Genomic DNA, 22571 nt, shown 5'->3' on the forward strand with positions numbered 1-22571 from the left:
AATACACATTTTTACTACCTCACTGTCTGTTCGATCTCGGTTTCCAACGCAAGTGTATGCCCTTATCTGATCCAACAGCTCCCTCTTCAACTAGACACAAAACCCAACCTCTTGCAGCTCCACATATGTCTTCTCCCTCATCACCAAAGTCGTCAACATCATCCGTTGAGGTTGCGCACGCGCGCGCTGTTCAAACTTCTGCATCGCCTCCAGATTCCATCTCAGCTTTTCCAAAGCCTCTACAGTACCCCATCTCTTCGCATTCGGTTGTTGGTAAACAGCCCTCACCAACGACGCGGCCAAGTCCGGCTCCTTTCGACGACCTTCGTAGGTCATCAGGGGCGGGAGTTCACCCATGGCATAGAGTAGGGCATCCACGGCACTGGCTTCTGGCCTAGGATTTTCTTCGCAGATCTCGGCAATTATAGTGAGGATCTCAGCGGTATTCGTAATCTCTGTAGTGGTGAAGGGAGATTGCTCTGGGGTTTCATGAAGGTTTGCCTTAAAAAACTCGAGCTTGGAAACCTTCTCTTCCCGAGGAGGCCGAGGCCGAGGATTAGGCCGCTTGGGTTTGGCTGCTGCGCGGGTTGCCTCCTCTTTGAGACGCTTCGTAGAAGTTTCAGTCTTCGTAGAGTCGAACATGGAGGGCTCCGTTTCCGTCTCGGAAGCCTTGGGAAGGGTATCGGCCTTTCTGCGATTGATGAACTTGATTCTCTCCTTCGGTGTAGGCTTGCCATCTCCTTCAACTATCAATTTCCCCGGCGTTGTAGACTTCTCTAGTTTCGTCTCCCTCTTCCTCGACTTAGGTGGCGGATTGACGGGATAGAGCAGAGCCGGCTCTTTAGGAGGTACCCTGGCGGATCTCCCCTTAAGTTGCGGGCCCGTGGATGTCCGTGGGCTGGGCGGACAGATTTTGATTTTGGGGATATCAAAATGTTTGGGGGTGACGACCCAGATTATTTTTGGTCGTTGTCGAGGAGCGTCGGGATCGAGTTTCGTTTTCTTCGTTCTCTTCGGAGTAGTGGAAGATGCACAATTCTCATCAAGGAGCTTGCGTTTATTTGGAGCAGGGCCATTGCATGTTCTTTTCGTTGTGCGTTTGTGTTCCTTGTCATCTAGGCCACCCGTCCGTTTTCGCTTCGAGCTTTGGCGAGGAGTGCGTTTGCCAGTACCTGTACCAGCCGATACTGTCATTTTGAGTTGACGCCTTGTTGATTCGATTTCAGTTGACACCATGGTTGTAACGTGTTTCCAATATCCAAGAACATATAAGACGTTGCAGCTATCTCTGACAGCTCTTCGTGGAGAGCCCCTAAATAAGTACAATTCAGGAGCTCGATCAGACATGTGAGCTCTTTGTCCATGCATATTCCAGCCATTGTTTGGTTAGGGACCTAGTCTTTTGAACAGAGGCCTAGTCTTTTGGACAGAGGCCTTTGATGCTTTGTCGGTTAAGAACAGGTCTCAGTCTGAACAACGAGTTGTGATTCCCCCTCGGATTGTTCTGTTGAATAGGCTTAGCAGTTCGCAACATTGCCTTTGTCATCCACCGCCCTGTAGCCGGACCAAGCGCGCGTGCCATGACGAGTGCAGCCGCCGCTCATTAGCCCAGAATCCATTTCGTAAGGTTGTACCCTTCCAGTATTCGTGTCCTTCGTAACGCGTCGGGTCTCGATTTATTGATGCAGTTTGTAAATAGTTCGAGCCCTAGTCCACAAAGGCTTGTTCCTTCGCCGCTCCAGTCCTTGATCCCGGAGCGTACGCGCTGCTTCTTCCAGTGTGCCATGACGAGTTCCTTGTCAGGATGGCGGGTGCTTGATTCGGTCGTAGGATGGCACCCTGTTGAAATTAGCATCAACCTCCCTACCCATCTCGAGAAAAATTCTGGAGATGAGTTAGGGCACCTTGTCAGATTTCCAGTTCATGGAAGAATAATCATCAAGCGACGAGGTCAAGCCAGGCTACATCCAAGCCTGCCATGACCCCTTCTACTTGTCAGCATGGCCCTGGTGGGCCAGGGTCTGGGCCACCAGTGTTTGAGGTGCCCGGGTTTTGGAATGGATGCATGGCAATGGTGTAGTTCATGGCCGCCGAGGAACCATCTGCTTGCAGAGACGGTATTGAGTAGCTCTGTCGTCGCGGATCCTCCAGCATAGGGGCCGGGGAAGGGAGGTACGCTTCTGTTCGCGGCACCTGATGTCCAGGGAAGACCGGGGAGCTGTATTGCTGAGGGTGAAGCTGAGAAGCAATCGTCGGTCGTCCCATGGGTGAAGGAGCGTTGGATGGCAGAGGACGCGGGAAGGAAATCCCCGGCTGAATGGGTTGTGCCGGTTCCCAGAGGGGGTTTGTAGTCGTCGGTGCACTGGTCATGGGCTGGTCTCGGTTTTCCTGTGGAGGGATCGGATATGGAACGCCTTGGTCGTGAATTGCCGGTCTTCGAGGTACCAATGCCTGCTGCATCGCCTGAACTGCCTCGCTGGGGCTGCTGGAGGGGAAGTGTGATATTGACCCTGGGTCAGGTTGCGTGGCAGCACTAGAGTGCAAGAAGCTCACAACGTAATCATCGTTGATTCCATGCCTGTTGAGGAGAGCACGGAGCATTCTGTTCTCCTCCGCGACCCTCCTGGCGGCGTGCTGAACCTCGGACGAGGCCTCGATCCCTTGGAGCTCATAGGCACGAATCCGGTGCTCGAGTTCGAGCAGATGCTCTCTTCGCCGAGCTCTAGATCTTCGCTGATTGTCTCTAACACGCTCAAGGTTCTTTGTCTAAAGAAGAAAATCCTGTCATTAGGAACAAGGGTCGATGAAAAGGGGGCGAGCTAAGGTGGGCCACACATACGTCCTTCGTTGAGCTCGACATTTGGGCGTTGTTTTAACTCGTTCGAACAAGTCGCAGAGGGGATAGGGACGGATTGATGGCATCTAGGCCAAGCGAAAATAGTGAAGGGAAAGGTTGGACAGCGCGAACGGCCCAGGACCCTTGTTGTTGACTGGACTGGAGGCGACGAATGCGCGCGAGAGCTGGAGCCGGAGCTGAAGTTGGAGCTGGAAATATCGAATGAGGTGCAGATGGAGAGAAGCGACGCTTACCTTTTATCGAATCAACAAATGCGGGAATCGGGAGTGACATCTGAGCACCCGGTCTACTCTAAGAGGTGGAGGAGGCAAGCTCACGAGCCAAAGCTAACGCCCGCCTCATGAGACATACATCCGCAAATACTCCTCCGGCTTTGAAGATGGGAAGCCCAAATGTGACAGAATGTAGACTATACCTCGGGGCAATAACCAACGTCCGCAATGCATCCGCCCCCATTTGACAGCCGGAAGGTGGGAGCCCTATTGGAACCACCACGGGCGAGCCGGCATGGATGTGCCAGACCAGCCAGTGCCAGTTGGGTATAGCAACAACTGTACTGTACCTTAAGCTGCAGGTGCTCCAGGAGGAGACCCTGGACAGCCTAAGGCAACGGAAACGACGACTTCCCATAACTTAGTCGCTGCTACTGCATGGGGCGAAACCCGAATGTGAGCGCCACTAGCTAACCCCCAGGGTCGACGTACTAGCTACTGGCGATGTGTAAGGAGCGGAAGCCACTCGGCATCGTAGCCGCCAGTTCTCCCTTTGTCCTGGTCCCCTGTGGGAGGCGAGGGAGTGCGTCTAGTTCATGTCAGGTGGGTGTGTGGTCGTGGATGGTGTCTGGTTAGACGCCCAGGGTTGTTGACCGCTATCGAGCTTTCAAAGAATGGGAGTGGCCATGAGTGCGGTAAGAAGAGCACAAGCTGATTTGCAAATGGCCAGAGGGTGTGAGGCGCACCTCCAAAGCAAACGGCTTAGGCGTTAAGGTGGCTGAGGCGGTTTAGGTTTACGCAATCCGCTCTACAGAGCTGGATGGATGACGGAGGCGCAGACGGCTGACCTAACGATCAGGATACGTCCACCATGCGGACAGGGGACCTCCGTCCGCAATGCAGCCAAGAGGCGTCGGTCCGGCAGCATCATTGCGAGTCGGCAGAAGGCGCATGAGACCACGGCATATACCGCCGTCGGTACGTCGGTACACGCCTGCTGTACTGTGTTTGGTAGGGCTTGCCGATATGCAGAGCACGCACACGGCGTCCTGCTTGCACCACACTGTCGGATCTCTGCGCAGAGGTGGGGGATGTGGAGACGGCACAATAGCCAGCCATCCTCTCGGTCACGGGGAGGATGGGTGGGATTCTGGTGTAAGTCGACGCCGCGAACATCGGTGCTTCGCCAGACACATGTTTGCTAAGACGGTGAGACGGACCAGAGTTTGAAGCCGCCAAACCATCAACACCCCTTACACGCACGCCAGAGGTCCAGCGTGGGAGGCAGCGTGGTGGAATTGTTCGAAAGTTGCAGCGCAACCCAACTGAAGACGCCTCCATCACCAACCGTCCGTCTGTCGCATCGCGGCTGGCATCTTTGGTTAGCCGCAGGGCGGAGGGCGGACCCGTCATTTGGGAGAGGCAGGGACGCCGGTGGCACCATGCCGCACGCTTCCTCGCGACAAGCTAAACTCGCCTCGGGCGTCATGCCGTACGCCGGCGCCTACTTTTGGGGACGCAGCGGTTGGAGCGAAATGGGTTGAGCTACTCTGACGCCGCTAGGGCTGCAAGGTCGTGCCAGGGGGCGGACGAAATGAACCCATCACCAAGAGACGGGAAGCGGGAGATATGACACGGCTGCATTCCTGTGATGCTTGATATGAGGCTTGGCGTGCCCACGGCCGAAATCTCCAGGATCATGGGCTGGGACGCACCGTAGTTGGTCCAGGGAATCTTCATCGGGGAAGGGGGGGTCCAACACGTGGGAGGAGGGGGCAAAGTGCAATCGAAATGCCCTATCGGATGACTTCAGCGGAGGCGAGACAAGATCACAGTCTGGACCAGCTGAACATGCCCTGACGCAGCTCGGATGCTGGCGCGACGTAATGCGACGCAATGCAACGCAACGCGCGCGCGCATGGTGAGTACAAGGAGCAAGGAGCAAGGTGCAAGTGGAGGAGAGTGGGAGGTGGGAGGCGTGAGGTGACGAGGAAGCGCGGCAATCCCTACCTACGTCCGGAGTGCACGACGCCCAAAGTTGTTAGCGAACGGCAAGGAGGGCGATGGGGGGAAAGAACCGGTCTGAGCTTCAACTAAGGCAAGGGAAGGAAGGGCTCTACCTGCCGACTTCAGCCAGCTTAGTAGCAACGGCGGTGCGCAAGGGCGGTGCGCAAGGGCGGAGCGTGCGGACGGTGCTGCCACTACGTAGTAGGTGATCAACGAATGATCAGGGTGCTTCCTTGCATCGACAATCCACAAGGAAAGGATTGGCAGGTACAGAGGGGAGCCCCATCCCCATTGCCCCCCTTGTGGCCTCGCAAACCTTGTTCAACTGCGAATCTCGATTTCTCATTACTCGTCCAACAGCTCTTTCCCAGCTGGCTGGTCCGGGGCCACTGAGGCTTTCCCGGGGTGGCTTGGAGGCGTTTGGGGCTTGGGATCTGGACGCTTCGACGCCCGCTGGGAGGACGGCATTCGCCGGGCCGTTGGGGGAGCTCTCTCCACTGTTCCCACACTCCACTCCTCTCTCTCACCTTGGGGGTGCTGGCGGTCCTTGACGGTTGACAGGCTGCTGTAGAGTTCGACGTTGAAAGTAAAAGTCGGTGGAGGTGTGAAGAGCGGTGTCGTGTATGTGTCAGTGCTGTCGTGTGCTGTCGTGTGCTGTCGTGTGCTGTCGTGTGCATATGTCGGTGTCGTGTGTGAGTCGGCGCCGTATTGTCGTATTGTCGTATTGTTGCTTTGTTGGTGTCCAATGTGGGTGTCGTATCGGTATGCAGCACTGCGGAATACGGTGTCATGACAGCAACACTCCCAGGGACGGAGCTGGGGTTCAGGGTCTGTGAGCGTCCGGTAGGTCCTGCGAGTGTCTTTGAGCGTCCGTGAGTGCTTCTGAATGACATCTAGTGTCTGTGTGGTTGTCGGACCGTGGTCTCCAGCCGTCTGCATCCGTTCGTCTGAATCCGTCCGTCTGCATTCGCCGGGTCCATGGTGGAGTTGTCCCCGGTACCTGGAACCGGGACGAGGGGCCGCGGAGATCACCCTTCACAGCCTGGCATGGCTGAAAGGAAGCATCGTGGCTGGGTACCAAGGGCAGGGCTCGGTGGGCTGTTTGGTGGATGCTGCGTGCTGCGTGCTGCTGCAGCTGGGGACGCCTTCAAACCCCGTCATAGGCTGTCGACGTCCCAGGACCACGGCGATGGAGAAGCTACGAGACACGGCCACGGCCACGGAATTCCGCCGGACGGACACGGCGATAGCGAAACCGAGCCTCCAAAAAAGCAAGTAAACCGTGACCCCTAAAGCTGGGCTCCCTGCGAATCGTCGCTCGAAGGCTCCCCCTACCCTCCCCGGTCCTTCCCTGGCCTCAAAGATCTCAGATGCAAGCACCACACTCCATGACACCTTGGCTTCTGACTCGCTCCAAACCCGGTCTGCTGGCCCCTTGCTATTGGACCACTGCCGAAAGCCCTGTTCCCGCTGACATTCTGAGGTGTGCACTGAAGACTGATTTCCACAGGGATGCCCCAGCAAAGTCCTGGCGATCACCCTCAATAGCCCGTAGACCATGCCAATCGGTACGCGCTTCCATTTCACTTCTTCGATGTGATGACGTCCGCAACTCGACCGCCATGCACGGAAAACGAGGCACACACCGATGTTGAGGCGAAAAACGGTTAGGGCGTATCGAGAAGGGTTGCCATACACGAAAGAGGCCTCGGGGGTCACGGAAAAGTCCAGTGCTTTGCAGGAGGTTGCAGGCATCGGAGGACGGAGCCGCCCCCGAAGCTCCAGCCACTACTAGCAGAGTGCTCGAGAGCCGTCTTGGTCCGCCGCTAAGATACAATATGGACTTTGTTAATTACAGGTCAGATACGCGATTCAGGTGCTCAATCGAGAATGGTCTACAACAGGTCCTAATCATGCAATGGTGTTCTTGTGTAACCCCGCGTCCGCGCGTGCTCTTCTACATTCTACCGTCTCCGATGCAGCTGGATCGACCGGCCCGCGGTCATCTTTCCCAATCGGTAGGTGGCAAACTCCAGCAACCCACCAGAGTCAGCCATCTACATCCCAAATCCTCACCAACTCGTCAACCACGTGGTCAGATGTCTCATGTACACCTCGTCCCGCAGGATTGTCTCAAACTCCTCACGCCTCATCAACAAGGCTGCCTCGTCTCCCACCCCTCCGCCCTCGTGGAGCCGCTGCCTTGCATCCTGGAATGCACACGCCGCCTGTCCAAACCTCAGCTCTGCTTGTGCTGCAAGGCTGTCCCGCAGACACCCAGCACAGAGCAACGGAATGTGGCCCTGGTCCGGCAGCGTTCGCGGCAGAAGATGGATGCCCTCCGTTGTCACTGGGCGCAACGGGATGACATGTCCACATCCTGGGTACGTCATACTTAGTCGACAGAACGGACAGGAGTTGTTGACCTGGAGCCACCTCTTGAGACATTCTGAACCGGCACCATGCCCGCATGGTAGTATGCTTAAGGTTGAATCGTCAACGGTCAGTGTTTCGGGCTTCATTTCACACTCCACCTCGCGGCAAATCTGACACCGTAACTTGGTCGGTTTATCAATTAGGAAGGTGATTTTGGGAAAGGGGAAGAAACACTCGTCGAGGTTGTACTTTCGGTGGGGCTGAAACCATGATGAGAGAAGGGGAATTATCTTGGACCTAAGCCCCGAACCTCCTCCCACCCCTCTGCCTCCCGCTACTTTGCCTCCCACTACTCCGACGTCGGATCGTCCTGTTGGTCGATGCTCGGGTTTTTCCGAGTTCTTCTCGGATCTCTTCGTTCTTAGGTACTTCCCCCCTTTCCATTGCAGGCGTTCTCTCAGCATCTCGTGATGATAATTGGTTGCTTTCGTTAGTTGCTTTCGTTAGTTGCAGTTGCGTTGTTGTCTCTTTGCGTGTGTGAGTCCAAGTGTCGCAATGTGGCGATAATTGCAGTTAGCTTGCTCTTTGGGATGCAAAAGTTGAGACACTTTGAGGAGTCCCGATTAAAATACCGGCCCCGACGATCTTCAGGAGAATCCACGATGTGAACATCGGCATGCGTTCATGTGTGTTCAAAGACTCCTTTGTGAGTTGTCAACTCAACTCGGCGACGCCGAAAGGACAAGCGGCTCCCATCCATGTAGTCTCAACTTCCAGCCCAAAATGCCTGTCGCGCAACTAAATTCCGTCTTTGTTCAAGTAAACACAAAAAAAAGAAAAGAAAAAGTGGTCTCCTGCATGATATTCGTCAACAGGCGGAATTAGTATCCCAACCCAGCAAACGCATGCGCTTTCTACAAATCCAAGACATCTTCTGGGGACCCCGCTGTCGCGTGGGGGATCAGAACACAGCAGCGGAATTTGTGGTGTGTTTGCTGCTGCTTTCAGGGACCCGCCCGCCTTTCTCCCTGTCGCTACAGCAAACTTGCGAAATGGGGTATTCCCCTCTCCCCCAGCCGATATGTCTCCCAACTGCTCAAACGGAAGGAATCAATTTCATCACCAAATTATCACACTAATTTGAGCCTTGAACCGACCTCACACACATCCCGGAGACCAAAGTCCTGGACTCCCACGAAACTCATCCGGCCCCGCCAAGGCACATCAAAGCAAATTGCCTCTACCCAATCAATCCAAGTTTTAATCCCGATGTTACGGTATGGGCTTTCTAGTTCAAGTCTTTTTCTCCATCTCCAACGGTTTACAAGACGGCGGCTGAATCGGACCGATATACCCGCTGCCGCTTTTGAGTCCGCGGGAACGCCTCATCTTAACTACATACACGCCGTCATGGGCTGTTTCTATACTGTGCTCATTTAATCCGTTTTTTAATGGAAAATTCCGTCAGAAGGTTCAGCTGTCATCATGGAAAATCCTCGGCAGGGGCAAAACAAAGTTGAAAAGGTTGCCATCTCCGGGGTAGTTCAGCTTGCTGCAAGGTTACGACTCCGAGGGCGGCAAAGTAGACCGGTACGTAGGAGGGGCAAAACTCCATCAGCTCCCCTCTCTCGTTAGCCGCCGCTCAGATTGCCGGACTAGCGTAATTTGATCCAACGTTCGGCGACTTGGCGGACTCTCGGCGTTGTAATTCCCGTGTCGCAAGCTCCAACCTCCACATTAGCCAATGTTGACGTAAGGGGCCAAAAAAAAAAAATACACCAACAGCAGGACCGACAAGTGGCAAACCGGCGAAGCCTTTACTCACTTCGGTCGGGCCTTCACCGGGCTCCGGAGCCGCGTCATACGGAGCATGTGGGTCCATCGGGGCCGGCTAGTCTTCCCGGTCCGGAACCCGGTCTCGTAGCGGGCCAGCCTTCGGGGAGGTCATCAATATATGACAAACAGGTAATACATCGGAGGCGCATGGTTGGTCCTTCCATGGGACTCCATGGTGGCCTGACAGCTCCTATTGACTTGAATGGTCTCGGAAGTTGCGCTGTTGCGGTCTAGAATCCCTGGGTTCCCGGGAAGTGGGTTAGGTTTTCGCCACTCCGCAGCCACTCCTGAAGACAACCCAAGCCAAGCTGGCACTGCAGCTGCAGCATCCAACTTTGCTCACCCACCACAACTTGAGCGAAGGTCAGCTCATGCAGGCTCATGATAGATGCAAAAGCAATTCAGACCTTGTCATTGTGGAGGGGGGAGATAAGAGACCATTCCCAAACCTGTCTGTCTATTGGAGAGGGGAAAGAAAAATGCGATGATATCTCATCTTTGAGGGAAAATGGTCTTACAAGCGATCCAGATGTGATTCACCTGTAGCGCCCCAACGAGGCTGAGAAAATCGTCCATTATGGGCGATACATCCGCGGAGCTAGTAGGCCTGGTGGTGAGCCACGAGTGTCGGCCGAGCCGGTCGCAAAGCTGACAACAGAATCAACAGGGCTGTCGGCTAACTTTAGTCCCCCATCTCATCTCGCCTGTCCCGTCAGCGTCTCGCTCATCCCCACACTTTCGGCTGTCTCTTTGTATTCCGAGACACGACGTCATTTTGGTAGTTATTTCCCGGAGCCTTGTTTTTTTCTCATTCCCGCGGAATTACATATGGTAGGTTCATCATTTTGTGCCCGTCACCAGAATTGGCGACATGTGTTGTTCGTTACATGATGGCTCATGCATAGCTGCCGTGGCGCCAATTCTGGCCTCTCGCTTTGTTGTTGCCCGGGCAGCAAAGAGCTGAACTGACCGCCCAAATCCACTCCACAGCTCTATGCAGGGAAGCCTCCCGGATTTAAAAATCTGGCCAGTTAACACGGTTGAACCTCCTGTCGATCTGAACATCCGCTCCCATTTTAGCGGGTTCAAATCCTGGTGACAAGGATCATACAGTACCGAGGACTGCTTGGCACGTTTAAGAGAGCGGCCAACATCCTACATAACACGATCAGTGGCTAGGAAGCGGTGTCGTCCAATCTTATGGTTTCAAGTTGTTATTGCGACGTGCGCAGCAACGGTCTGTTCACGAAAAGAAACAAAACCTGCCACCCAACAGCGATATCCAACGGACCTTATGATTCACCTCGTTCGTCCCATGTAGTATATCACCTACCGCTCCTCGCTCTTGTTTGTACATGGCATTCGGATTGTATCATTCGTCATCACCATTTCAGCGACATCCTCTTCCTATCGTGTAATTGAATAATATGCCTTCCTTCAAGACCGCCGTCACATCGGCAGCGCTGGCCTACCTCACCAACGCTAAGACGATCAAGATCACCGCCACTAGCGACAACACTTTTGACCCTGACTCAATTGACGCTGATAAGAACGATGTTCTTGAGTTCCACTTTGAGGCCAAGAACCACAGCGTCGTCGCTGGCGACTACCAGTACCCTTGCTCACCTTTAGAGCTCGGCACTGGCTTCTTCTCTGGCTTCGTCTCTACCGATGATGGCACCGCAGTACGTCTAGCGCATCATTTTACCCCAGTCCATAACGACTTGAGAAGTTGCCTGCTAACTTCTTTCACAGGACGAGGTCTTCCAAGTCACTGTCAATGATACCGAGCCCATCGCCTTCTACTCCTCCCAGGGCGATGAGTGTGCAGATGGCATGGTCGGCATTGTGAACCCTTCCAAAAATAAGACCCTCAATGACTACAAGGAACGCGCCTCGGAACTCAGCATGGCGGTCACTCCCGGTCGCACTATGTATGGTGGCAAGCTCGTTGACTCTGACGATGCCGATTCAAAAGATGATGACAGCGACGACTCGTCAAAAAGCAACGATAGCGATAACGATAGCGCTGCCCGATTCCTCCAGGTTCCTGTCTTTGGCCTTCTCGGTGTTATTAGTCTGGCATATGCCATGGTGCAAATATAGTTAATAATGGCTACGTGGGTCATTAGCAATAGTTTGGTAGAGTTGCGATAGCCTCCGGATAGTCATCACGAAACATTCATTTTAATACCATGCCCCCGGGAGGTGATTCAGTTGCTTTTGTTGGCCCGGGAATGTCTGCTTTTGATGTTTATTTGCCCCAAGCCCGTGTTTCTCGCCATAAGCCTCCGTTTCACATGATTCCGCGAAAACAGCCGAAACTCTCTTGCGAATTGATAGGGGGGTTTCGAATCATTATACTTGCGGTGAACAATCTATTTACGACTGGGATTTCTCCCCTCGGTACGGTACGACGTATTTCACTAGCCGTGAAACTTTATAGGTTATTGTCTCACTAGCTTTCATCATAGATTGGTCATATCCATTAATATCTAAAGTACCCAAGGTGTGGAGGATGATTAATCATATAAACCCAAATTCTCAAAGTGGACTAAGATCGGCCAGAGCTTTCAGCTCCAAGCCATCACAACAGCTAAGTCGTGAAATCATATGGTCCCTGCATGAGTGACAAGTCGCTGCGTCATAGTTGGGTCATGGTGCGGTCCCGAAAACACCTAGGCTTGTCCAACCTTGAATATCCCCGATGCCCCAGTATATCGTATTGCGTATTGTGTACTTATACTAGCAAAGGATGTCCACGTGGTTGGTGACATCGTCGTGTCGGCCGAAGCTATAGTTGGGTAGACGGATTTCAAGATGCGAGATGTGAAGTTGCACACTAAGGTAGCCAAGAGGGAAAGACGATTTGATGTATATTAGCTCAATATTTACGACCTACATACCCATAACTCACTTACAATATACCATAGGGATTGAGTTTGCATTACCATAATGCACATGATCGTTCTTTGGGTGTTGACATCCAGCCGTTTGATTCAGAAGATTGCTATAGGGTAGGCAAACCACACCTGGTTCCGGGACGTTAGTGGATCTCTGCTGCGGGTGCTTGGCGCTTAAACCACGGGATGCTCGGTCCGCCTCGGGTCTGCGCCAAGTTGCCGGGAATACTTCTAATCCCGGCCCACAGCATCATCCCTCAACACCGAATTCGCGGGCTTTCTCCATGATATCGCTCCCTCATAACTCTGCTCCTCCCGTGATGCGCCTGCACGATCGACATTCCACCCTCCCAGTTCGGATTTCCTGATACGAAATACACAAAGTACACGAAAAACAACAAAGACACCATGCGCGCCGGTGTGAGGTGCTCTGCCCCTCTTCGCCCTCTGCGAGCCTCGACGTTGGTCAGCAATGGTCAACGCGCGAGGACTCTCCGGACGACCGCAACTCCTCGGACGGTGAACTCGATGCCATCCTGCTACCGACCGAAGAGACCAATCCTCGCGCCCCAAGGAAACAGTACACCACAGTCATGTCTCGGAAGGGCGCGGTCAATGGCAACTGTCGTCGTCACGGAGGAGGCCGGCCCGGACTTCGGACCAATTCAGGAATACGACAGGCGTGTCGAGGCGGGGCAACTGCGCAACGACGAGCATCAGAGGGGTGAGAACTGCAATTGAAGCACTTGGTACACCTCAAAGCAAGCACTAATATTGGTTCAAGGTATCATCCAAAACCTACAGAACCTCCACGAAGAATTGCGCAACTACAACGCGCCCCCGATTGTGCCCCCCGATATCGATTCTCTAAAGCCTGTTAAAAAGTCCGTTTTTTCGTCCCTCTTCGGAAAATCCAAAGCTGCCTCTGCAATTGGCGAGATTCCAGAGGGTCTTCCCCGAGGTCTCTATCTGTATGGCGATGTTGGAAGCGGCAAGACTATGTTGATGGATCTCTTCTATGATACCCTGCCCAAGTCAGTCAAAACGAAGAAGCGAATTCACTTCAACAACTTTATGCAAGAGGTCCAGTTGCAATCACATCGTATCAAAATGCAACACGACAACGATATTGACGCCATACCATTCATCGCCGCCCAGATCGCGAAGGATGGAAATGTACTGTGTTTCGACGAGTTTCAGTGCACAGATGTAGGCACTGCCATGATCTTGAGAAGGTGCGTGTGCCATGAACCATGCTTTAGTGCGAATCTAACAGCAAGCAGATTACTAGAAGCGCTCATGTCGCATGGCGTAGTGGTGGTTACGACATCAAACCGACACCCCGATGACTTATACAAGAATGGCGTTCAGCGAGAATTTTTCATCCCTGCCATTGAGCTTCTAAAGAACCGACTCCACGTTATCAACCTTGACTCGCCTACCGACTACCGCAAGATCGCTCGCCCACTCTCGGGCGTTTACCACACCGCTCTCGACAGCCATGCTAACGATCACGCCGAGAAGTGGTTTCGATTCCTTGGCGATCCTGAGCAGCCTGGACCGCGCTCCGAAGTCCAGACGGTCTGGGGCAGAGAGATTTTTGTCCCAAGAGTTAGCGGGCGGGCCGCGTGGTTCACCTTTGACGAACTCATCCGGCAACCAAAGGCAGCTGCCGATTATATTGAGCTGGTCCGAGCCTACGACTCCTTTATTGTGACGGATATTCCTGGAATGACCCACCAGCAGCGCGACCTGGCACGCCGCTTCATCTTGTTCATCGACGCCGTGTACGAGGGCAATGCTAAGCTGATTCTTACCACGGAGAAGCCCCTCACAGAGCTCTTTGTCTCCCGAGATGAGATTGCCGAGAGTCTGATGCAACAAGGCGTAAAAGAAGACTCGGCCCATGACCTGGAACACAGCATCGATAAGCTGAAAGACTCTGACCTGTTTGTCGGATCAGAAGAGGCTTTTGCATTCGCTCGAGCCCTAAGTCGATTGCGCCACATGGAGAGCACAGAGTGGGTAGAAAGGGGTATGGGCCTGGAGGAGAAGGGCGGAAAAGAGGATAAGGACAACTGGAACAAGACCAGGAGTCGGCAGATGGAGGATTCAATGTGATGGGGATTGGTCGCGAAGAAAATATGCATTATACCCGGAGCACTGACTCGGCATTAGCGAGCGTTTGCCTGGATTGTATTGGTCACGCTTTAGATGCTTGTGTTGGATATGATTGAGTAGTGATGACTAGATCCAGTGCCTGAGAGGCACATGAAGAACATGTATTTCATTTGAGAAACCACTATCGAATAAAACAACAAATCACTCAGATACAAGTTTCCCAATATATACGCAAGTCGTATATTTTTCTGAAGGTTCAAGTAGAGACCTACAAGAGAAACTAATATCGTCTTGACACATACCGGGTTATATCATCCACTTGACATCCTTCTTGAATTTCTTCCACTGCTCTCCATACCTATGGCCACAGTAATTATATAACGTCGGTACCGCCATCGTCGTGAAGTCCAGTGCTTGCACCCCTGATATCATTCCCTCGACACAAGTACTCACAACCTGGCAATACGCGCTGCGCCAGAGGGCATACACCCTATAATTGACGTGTCGAGCCTAACTCCACAGTTCTAAGCGCATCAACTTTCCCTTATCTGCAGGATCGCCCTCGAAGGCCTTGCGCTATGCCCTGGGGACTATTTCCAAGACAATGCCGACAGTGTACGGCGCGGGGCCGAGGACGAACGGGTAAGGGATGTTCGTGCCGGATAAAGCCGGCGCGGACAGCGAGGTGGTCGCGGCAGTGAGGAAGAAGAGTGTGTTGAAGGTGTTGTACACACTCACAGCGATGGCGGCTGTGTTCCTGGGAAAACGCAACCAGCCAGTAGCTCTACTTGAGCGAGGAGCTGGCGGCCATTGTAAGAATGATCAAATGCGGAAGCCGGAGCCCGAGAGAGTCGAGAGAGTTAACAACAGCATGGAGGCTATAATGATAGTGGCGGTTGCTGTCGTGATGCCTGGATTGGTGAGCAATGTGGCACTGCTGCCGACGAGGAGTTGAATTGAAGGACTGGGTCGAGGCTGTGCAGATGGAGGAAGGTGAGAGTTCCAGTGCTTTTTGACGCCGCAATCGATCAAGTAGGGGCTCTTCTACGGCACGAATTTTACCATTGTGGGGGTAGGACATGTGTGAGGGAACGAGGAATCGTGATGTCTGTAGGACCTTAGCTCAAGGTCTTCATCCTCAAGGCTGCTACTTGGCACAAAGTCGAACAGCGCAAATACTACATGTATGTGCACTCAGATATTCCCACGAACACTAGAAGCTAGAAACCGTGGACCTTAGTCCTCGAACGACGGAGCTGCGATTATGGGAACGGAGAGTCAACGTGCGTTGAGCACCACACCAGTTGCTGTCCCAAGACCGAGGGTCTTTGGCCGGTGGAGACCGATTCTTAGAAATAAAACATGGTGAGTCGCCATGAGGAAAGTATTTCTAGTTACAAGAGAAGCGGCCAGCGAGAAGAGTATTTCTAAACCTGCAAGATCAGGTTCTGGAACGGGGGACAAAGACGGCCGTGGACTCTGAGCATCGGTGTTGTGGTGAATGTGGGAATGGGCACCAGTCTCTGATACCGAGGTTCTACATTGCTGCTATGAATTGTATTGTTGTTTTCACATGCTTGCATCTATTGGTTATGGTGGGAAGTAAACTCCAGTCGGATCCTCGATCCACCTGTGCTCAGAATACGTGACGTAGTTCTGAGACGACCGAGGCTTAATGACGCCGCCCTTTAAGTGCCCTTACCCGTCGGAGCAATATAATGATGTTATGATCGAGATCCAAAAATAACGTGAACTAGCAACGCGGATGTGGCATTGAGACACCTCGGAGACATGTGTAAGTGTGACCGAGGTGGCTGTCTCATACACATTTGAGTCAGCTCTCGCACCGGTCACACTTTAACCATTCACCTCGAACACGCCATTAAACTCTGTCATATGACGAACAATGAGAAACAAAAGCACTCATCGATGACTTAGGATGTAGCCGGCAGATGGGAAATAGCCCTGTGCCGAGGGCAAAAGGAAGCCCACACCTAGCTTGCCAGAGACGCGACTAATCCGAGATGAGATTGTGGACAAACCCCTTCGCCAGTTTTCCATCTTCTCCATCTGAGGCCTCCTTGCAGGATATCCCGCTGCAATGTCAATCATAGATCCCTGCTTGACGTGTCCCGAGGAAGGCCTGGCGGTGTCGCATATTGGTAGCGTCGCTTGCCAATGACACTGGAAGTGCAGCTGATTTTGTTTGCCCAAGAACACTCAAGTTGAAACAACAGGGTCCAGGTGGCCTGCAGAAATACTACCATGGGCTTCATAAATTAATAGGCCTAGCGAACGCGGTAGGACCGTGTTGTGTGCGCGCGCGTCGAGTCAGGCTCGGAAGGTCGATAGACGAAGGCGGGTGCCCCAGATTCGCATGACGATCATTAATTATGCCAATTCCGAGCAGCTAGCAGGAAATGAACGGTGCCCACACCTTCACTTAATTATGGTCCACACGGATAAACCCGACTTCAAGGTTGGGTGCAAGATAGGGTCTGGATCGAGACTAGGACAGTAATGTACGCCGAGGGACATTTGAGCCATCACTAACAAACGCCGGTCCGAGGTACGGATCCAGCCCACTCTGTGCCACTCTGTGGTATGTATAACTCAACTTAGCAGGTAGTAGAAGTGTCCTCATTTCGGCATATGCAGCCCCGGCGGGTGACGCTATTGAGAGGAGAAGATCGACGTGGGTTGGCCGTGTTTCATAGCTGGTTAGTCCGGGAGCTATGGGAGAGTGGGTGGCGTCACTGGGTTTCCTGGGGCGGAAGACGGACGGGTGTTGTAACGGTTCGGGTGCAGAGGCCAAGGCAGTCGGGACCTGGGCGAGCTGGGTGCTAGAGTGCGGCTGAGGGACAGTATGAGGCCATTTGCATGTTAGGAGCCATTAGGAGCAAGTCTAAATTATCACTTAATCACAGCGAGCGCCCGACTTGCGCTGTGGCGGAGACCATCATGCACGGGGTGAGTTGGGTGGTGATGGAGATGCAGATGCAGAGGCAGAGGTACAGGATGCGAGTTGACGTTGAACAACAAACAAAACGCACTGCGTCTGCGTCTCAGGATACGCCGGCCATTGAGACTGAGACTCACCGTCATGTCCTCTGACAGCGCGTGTGTGCTTTTTTGGGTGTGGCCTGCTCTTGACGTACCACGTAGTAGGGACATGCTGCGTACGTAGTGCATGGTGACCCCATTTCCAATGAATGAGATGGACCCCGGAAGAGCTGGGAGCTGGGAGCTGGGAGCTGGGAGTAAGTGGAGCTTAGGCCCGAGGAAGAAAGCATACATACGGAGTAATATACCCTGCCATTGTGCTTTACGCGCTGAGAGAGGCATCAACTTGACTGCATCTCGTATTTTTCGTTGGCACCGGCAGCCTTTACCAGATCAAGGCGATCCGCTGGCTGTGACAATCGATAGTAGACATACGGCTCTCGATGTGGTGATGATAGCGGCGGTGATGGCCGTGGTCATGGGGCCAGCGTCGATTCCCGGAGCGGAGGGGAACCAGGCTAGGAGGTTTTAGGATGCCGGTCAGCTACTACGTAGTAGACAGCGAGGCCGGCCAGACATTCGATGGCAAGGCTGGCTAGACGGGCTCGCTAGACGAATGGCTCGTCGGATGGAGGGAGGGGAAGCCAAGGAAAAGGGGACAGGGAAGCTGAAGGATGGTGGATAATTTCAACGGGGAAGCCAAGCCAAGCCAGGCCAGAGTTGGACTTGGATGCTGTGAGAAGACCCGCCAGAGCGTGTACTTTTGGCGCGGAAACATTGGGCTACAGAGGCCAAGCGGCACGGCGTGAGGCCCTCATGAGAAGAAGCCCTGGACGCAACCCAGGGGCATACGCACGCGATGCTGCAGAACAGACCATCGTCGACGAAGACCCCTACAGCGATAGCGAGTGAAAGGAACTCCAGGGACTCCAGGGGGGAGGATTTGCGCTGCCAGGTACCAACGCAGCCTAGGCCCGGCCAACTTCTGGCGCTGAGGATTGGCCAGCGCGTCCAGCAGGTTCCTGGCTAAGCCAATTTCACAGCTGTGAAACAAACCAATCACAGGGGCTGGGTCCCTGGCGGCTGGCGTCAATGGCCCGCGCCACCCCTGGGCGCGCCATTCCCTGTAGGTACCTGCATCACCAAGGCCAGCGCTGTTTGGTTTTGTGTCTCTGCTGATCTTCATCTGGATGCAAGGCGGATGGGCATTTGCTCATTTCATATCTTGGGGGAGCCCCACTTGGGTTCGTATTATCCGCCCGGGATTGGTGCGTCGGCGGTATTAGTCTTCGTTGTGATGTGACAACGGGCGGCTGTGCCGTTGTGCAGGACAGTTGCACAACAACGTTCCCGGTGCTGTCTCCTATAAGTCTATATGCACAATTCCGCATGCGTAGGTATCTCGAAGAAGTAAAATCTGCATGCACATGCACAACTAAGCTCCCATGCCTCGAGGGGCGGGCTAGCTAGGGTGCGTGAAGGCGCCCTGGCTGCCCTATCGACGCTCGTGCTTCCTTAGGAATTAGGCAATTCAGACACCAACTAACTCGCTCACTCTCACCATCTGCCGGGCTTTTGCCTATTGCTTATTGCCTATTGCCTGGTGTTTCCCACAGCCTGTAGCCTGTGCACCCTGCTACACCCTGCTGCACACCCCATCTGCCGCCGCCCTGTCACCCGCAAAGCCCACCCGCCTTTTCCCTTCTCTTCTCCCTCTCACCACCACCCTCACCTTCTCCCTCACCCACCCACCTTTCTCTCTCCCTCTCCCTCAACTCTTCTTTCAGAACTGCTACTCCACGGCTGCTTCGCTCGTCGTCGCCCGTGTTGTTCCAGCTCGTCCATTCGTTTCCTTCATCCCTCTTTTTTGCCCGGCGCGCTTTTCGCAAACCCCCACCTGGCCGTGTGTTTACCCTCCAGGATCCCGGCCTGATCAACTGAACCATATTGTTCTCACCTCACCTCTCACCAACTCCTCACCTTTCTCGCCCTCGCATTTGGCACCTGGTCCAACTCCATTGCGACTTGGTCCCTTACATCGCTTTACCTTCGTTTACAAACTCCGCGCGCATCTGAGACATTGCCGCCACCCTCCGATCAGCCCGCTTCCGGCCTCGAAAGATTCCGTATCCAGTAGCTTGGTTCCCGCCCTCTGGATTACCGCCCTCCATTCCAGTCGACGTTGCGACCAGCCTTTCAGTTCCTGGCGATAACAGGGCGATATATCCCGCTATCTATCCCGCGATCCCACTTCCCACATTGCGCCTACTCTCGACCGTCAACCACCCGAGTTTGCGTCGCGGCTCTTCAATTCCGACAACATGCCTCTCTCACACCTGCACCTGCACCGCAGGGACGAATCCAACCAAGATATCGGCAAGCTGGCTGCAGAGATGGGAAATCAACCCGAAGAGCGTGCTGGTAAGCATCTTCCCAGAGACGACCTGGATATGAGAATGATCGGACGCTACCCATTCAAGACCGGTCGTATTTGCGCCTGGTCAGAAGACTAACATGTGAATAGCTGTCAAGGTCACCGTCTATGTGACTGCAGATCCCACTTTCAAGGGAAAGGTTGCTGGCTACTCAACCGTTGGGAAAGAAGTCAAGGTTACTCAGACTGCTGAGAAGGAAAAGGCTACTGCCACCAAGGAGGAAGAAGCCAAGACCACTGCTAAGGCCAAGGCGACGAGTACCGCCAAATCCAACAAGGAAAAGACGACATCAAAGGCAGAGGAGAAGGAAGCCACCACCAAGGAGAAGTCGAAGGCTGTGGCCAAGACCGAAGAAACCGAGGTGGAAAGCAAAACTACGAAGACGGCCAAGGATCGTTCCAAGACAACCGCCACCAAGGAAGACACCTCTTCAGTCCCGTCTGCCATTACACATGCCGCCGACACTGCTACCGAGTCTGTCCTGGCCCAGGCAACCGGCGATGTTTCCATGTCCACCACCTTTGAGACTTCTGCCACCAAATCCGCCGCCTCCACTCTGTCCAGCAGCAGCGCGTCCGCTGCCGCCTCTACTTCTAGCGGAGACTCGAGCGCTGGCACAAAGGCCGGAATCGCTTTCGGTGTCCTCGGTGGTATCTTCCTCGTCGGCATGCTCGTCTTCTTCGTCTTCTCCCGACGTCGCAAACAGGCCGAGCGCGAGAGACTCGAAGATGACGACGAGAAGCTCAACGGTCCCATCGCCCCCGTCGCTCCCGTCGATACTCACTTCGCAGCTGCAGCCAGCACCACTCCCCACACTGATCCCAAGGCTCCTCGCATCAGCCTCCGGCCTGTCACTCAGTTCCTCCCTAACTGGAACCTCGAAAAGCGCACCAGCAAGGGTGCTGCCATGGCTCTCGCTGTTCCCCCCGCTGGTGGCCCTATGACCAGTCGTGCCCCTGGAGGCAGTGCTTGGGACCGCCCATCTACTGCTCAGAGCACTGATCCCGCCAACCCCTTCGGTGCTCAGGCTGAGCGCGTCCCTACTCCCATCATGGAGGAGAGCATCCGTGCCCGAAGCACTACTCCCAATTCCGATGCTCTTCGCCCAGTTTCTCCCGTTTCTTCTATTGGCACCATGAACACAATGAACGATCCTCTCGCTGCCAGCGGCCCACAGGTCGCAGTCGCCGTGGCCGCCGCTACAGGAGCTGGGTCTGCTACGCTCGCTCGTAAGACGTCGATGCGCAAGGATGGCCCTAAGAAGCTTGATCTGACCCTCCCTAACCCTCCTATGGCCCCTGTTCCCCCCAGCCCAGCTGGCACCGAGTTTAGCATTAGTTCTGTATCCCCTGGTGCCACCGATGCTCCTTCTAGTAGCGCCGCTGCTATTGCTGCTGCTGGAGGTCCTGTTAACTCCGCCGTTCACCGCGTTCAGCTTGACTTCAACCCTACTCTTGACGATGAGCTGGACATGAAGGCTGGAGACCTTGTTCGACTGCTTCACGAGTACGACGATGGATGGGTAAGTATCCGAGCCCTGGATTTCTTGGAGATATGTTAACAATGATTTAGGCCCTCTGCATTCGACTTGATCGATCTAAGCAGGGCGTCGTTCCCCGAACATGCCTCTCCACTCGCCCCGTCAAACCTCGTCCCCAAGCCGGCCCTCGTTCTGGACCTCCCGTCAACCCTAACGGACCCCCTCGAGGACCTATGGGCCCTCCCGGCCAACGCCCGATGACTCCCCAAGGAATGCAGGCCCAAGGCCGCCCTGCTTCGCCCGCTGGTCGCCCCATGACCCCTAACGGTGGCCGAAGCCAGTCTCCCATGGGCCGCCCTATGAACCCTCCTGGGCGCCCTGCTGGACCTCCTATGAGTCCTGGACCTCGTTCTCAGTCACCAGGACCTCGTCAGGGACCTCCTCAAGGCCGTCCCATGAGCCCCGGCCCTCGCTCTCAATCGCCTGGTCCCCGCCAAGGACCTCCCGGAGGTCGAAACAGCCCTCCTGGACGCAGTCCTATGAACCCAACCCAGGAGCCCCGTCAAGGCCCTCCTGCTGGTCCTCCCACTGGTCCTGTCGGCAGGAAGCCAGTGCCCGGTCAGGCATACTGAGCAATCTACAAACGCTTAGTTTGTCTGATTTAGCATTCGGCGATTTGCCACAGGGAGTCAACAGGGAAACGGGGATAAAGGCCGGCGTTCTGCGATACCCAAGGCAGGACAGGGGCCTCACGGTCTGCTCATGATCCTGAACGATATTTGGGGATGATTTTCAACCTTTCTTGTCACTCACTCAACAACTTTCAACTTTGATTTTGACCGAGTTTTCGGTCTTGTTTTTTCCCTTCTTCCACGTTTATATACATTTCACATATCCCAGGCGGCATATTTTCCCGCCATGTATTATGGCCCGTTATATTCTTCTGTCGGTAACCCGATGGAACGTCCTCGAGTACCGACTGGTTTCAAAGGAGCACACAAGATTACGACTCTTGCTGCAGAACAACGTCCTCGACTGAGGAGGAGAGTTGCGCTAGTCGCTAATGTGTATTTTCATTTTGATCTTTTTGCATTCGGTTCTTCCCTACTAAGGCTGGATCCATGTCGTTGGATGAGGAGACGAGCACAGAAGAGCTTTCCTGAGGGGCAAGGTGGCACCTGGAGGCTAGGATTACAATAGTGACGAGAAAATAGGAAATGAGGATGTGATGCTCGATGAAATGATTGTTTGCTCCGCTTCTGCTGTCTCCTGTGAATGTGAGTAGTGCCTCTGCGACAGCTATCTGTTGGATAGATCTAGTAGTGGTCGTAACATCGTATA

At 54.1% G+C, this 22571-nt stretch overlaps 8 protein-coding genes across 8 annotated transcripts; 4 read left to right on the forward strand and 4 right to left on the reverse strand.

Moving 5' to 3' along the window:
• Positions 1–90: 90 nt before the first annotated feature.
• Positions 91–1236, reverse strand: BGZ61DRAFT_472070 (uncharacterized protein; the record flags this gene model as incomplete). The annotated part of the gene is made up of 1 exon (XM_046248288.1): positions 91–1236. One exon carries the CDS (start codon positions 1234–1236, stop codon positions 91–93), a length of 1146 nt encoding a protein of 381 aa, XP_046110450.1.
• A 445-nt stretch (positions 1237–1681) lies between these two features.
• BGZ61DRAFT_83147 (uncharacterized protein) lies at positions 1682–3004 on the reverse strand. Its single transcript, XM_046257131.1, has 2 exons — positions 2840–3004; positions 1682–2766 (listed from the first exon to the last, which is right to left on the reverse strand). Exons 1-2 carry the CDS (start codon positions 2858–2860, stop codon positions 1996–1998), a joined length of 792 nt encoding a protein of 263 aa, XP_046110451.1. The 5' UTR covers positions 2861–3004; the 3' UTR covers positions 1682–1995.
• A 569-nt stretch (positions 3005–3573) lies between these two features.
• On the forward strand, positions 3574–4613 carry BGZ61DRAFT_472072 (uncharacterized protein; the record flags this gene model as incomplete). The annotated part of the gene is made up of 4 exons (XM_046248289.1): positions 3574–3676; positions 3862–4047; positions 4085–4224; positions 4293–4613. 4 exons carry the CDS (start codon positions 3574–3576, stop codon positions 4611–4613), a joined length of 750 nt encoding a protein of 249 aa, XP_046110452.1.
• Positions 4614–5421: 808 nt separating this feature from the next.
• On the reverse strand, positions 5422–6015 carry BGZ61DRAFT_583593 (uncharacterized protein; the record flags this gene model as incomplete). The annotated part of the gene is made up of 1 exon (XM_046256327.1): positions 5422–6015. One exon carries the CDS (start codon positions 6013–6015, stop codon positions 5422–5424), a length of 594 nt encoding a protein of 197 aa, XP_046110453.1.
• A 901-nt stretch (positions 6016–6916) lies between these two features.
• On the reverse strand, positions 6917–8374 carry BGZ61DRAFT_440660 (uncharacterized protein). The gene has a single exon (XM_046244505.1). The coding sequence runs from the start codon at positions 7914–7916 to the stop codon at positions 7149–7151; it is 768 nt and encodes a 255-aa protein (XP_046110454.1). The 5' UTR covers positions 7917–8374; the 3' UTR covers positions 6917–7148.
• Positions 8375–10715: 2341 nt separating this feature from the next.
• Positions 10716–14312, forward strand: BGZ61DRAFT_489580 (AFG1-like ATPase-domain-containing protein; the record flags this gene model as incomplete). The annotated part of the gene is made up of 5 exons (XM_046250228.1): positions 10716–10973; positions 11044–11334; positions 12783–12915; positions 12976–13426; positions 13475–14312. The coding sequence occupies 5 exons, from the start codon at positions 10716–10718 to the stop codon at positions 14310–14312; spliced, it is 1971 nt and encodes a 656-aa protein (XP_046110455.1).
• A 649-nt stretch (positions 14313–14961) lies between these two features.
• BGZ61DRAFT_472075 (uncharacterized protein) lies at positions 14962–15665 on the forward strand (the record flags this gene model as incomplete). Its single annotated transcript, XM_046248290.1, has 3 exons — positions 14962–15231; positions 15427–15496; positions 15553–15665. 3 exons carry the CDS (start codon positions 14962–14964, stop codon positions 15663–15665), a joined length of 453 nt encoding a protein of 150 aa, XP_046110456.1.
• Positions 15666–19442: 3777 nt separating this feature from the next.
• BGZ61DRAFT_83208 (uncharacterized protein) lies at positions 19443–22005 on the forward strand. The gene is made up of 3 exons (XM_046257132.1): positions 19443–19736; positions 19840–21272; positions 21323–22005. Exons 1-3 carry the CDS (start codon positions 19637–19639, stop codon positions 21860–21862), a joined length of 2073 nt encoding a protein of 690 aa, XP_046110457.1. The 5' UTR covers positions 19443–19636; the 3' UTR covers positions 21863–22005.
• The last annotated feature ends 566 nt before the right edge of the window (positions 22006–22571 follow it).

This window comes from Ilyonectria robusta (genome assembly GCF_021365365.1).
Source record: "Ilyonectria robusta strain PMI_751 chromosome Unknown BGZ61scaffold_2, whole genome shotgun sequence".
NCBI classification, from domain to species: Eukaryota; Fungi; Ascomycota; class Sordariomycetes; order Hypocreales; family Nectriaceae; genus Ilyonectria; species Ilyonectria robusta.

What these genes read in the sequence shown, in the direction of transcription:
- BGZ61DRAFT_440660 (XM_046244505.1), bottom strand. Translation starts at nt 7,916, where the DNA reads ATGCTGAGAGAACGCCTGCAATGGAAAGGGGGGAAGTACCTAAGAACG.
- BGZ61DRAFT_83208 (XM_046257132.1), top strand. Translation starts at nt 19,637, where the DNA reads ATGCCTCTCTCACACCTGCACCTGCACCGCAGGGACGAATCCAACCAA. An exon ending in TCAACCCGAAGAGCGTGCTG is followed by an intron (nt 19,737 to 19,839) that starts GTAAGCATCTTC and finishes ACATGTGAATAG; the next exon opens with CTGTCAAGGTCACCGTCTAT. An exon ending in ACGAGTACGACGATGGATGG is followed by an intron (nt 21,273 to 21,322) that starts GTAAGTATCCGA and finishes ACAATGATTTAG; the next exon opens with GCCCTCTGCATTCGACTTGA.
- BGZ61DRAFT_83147 (XM_046257131.1), bottom strand. Translation starts at nt 2,860, where the DNA reads ATGTCGAGCTCAACGAAGGAC. An exon ending in TGTCGAGCTCAACGAAGGAC is followed by an intron (nt 2,767 to 2,839) that starts GTATGTGTGGCC and finishes TTTCTTCTTTAG; the next exon opens with ACAAAGAACCTTGAGCGTGT.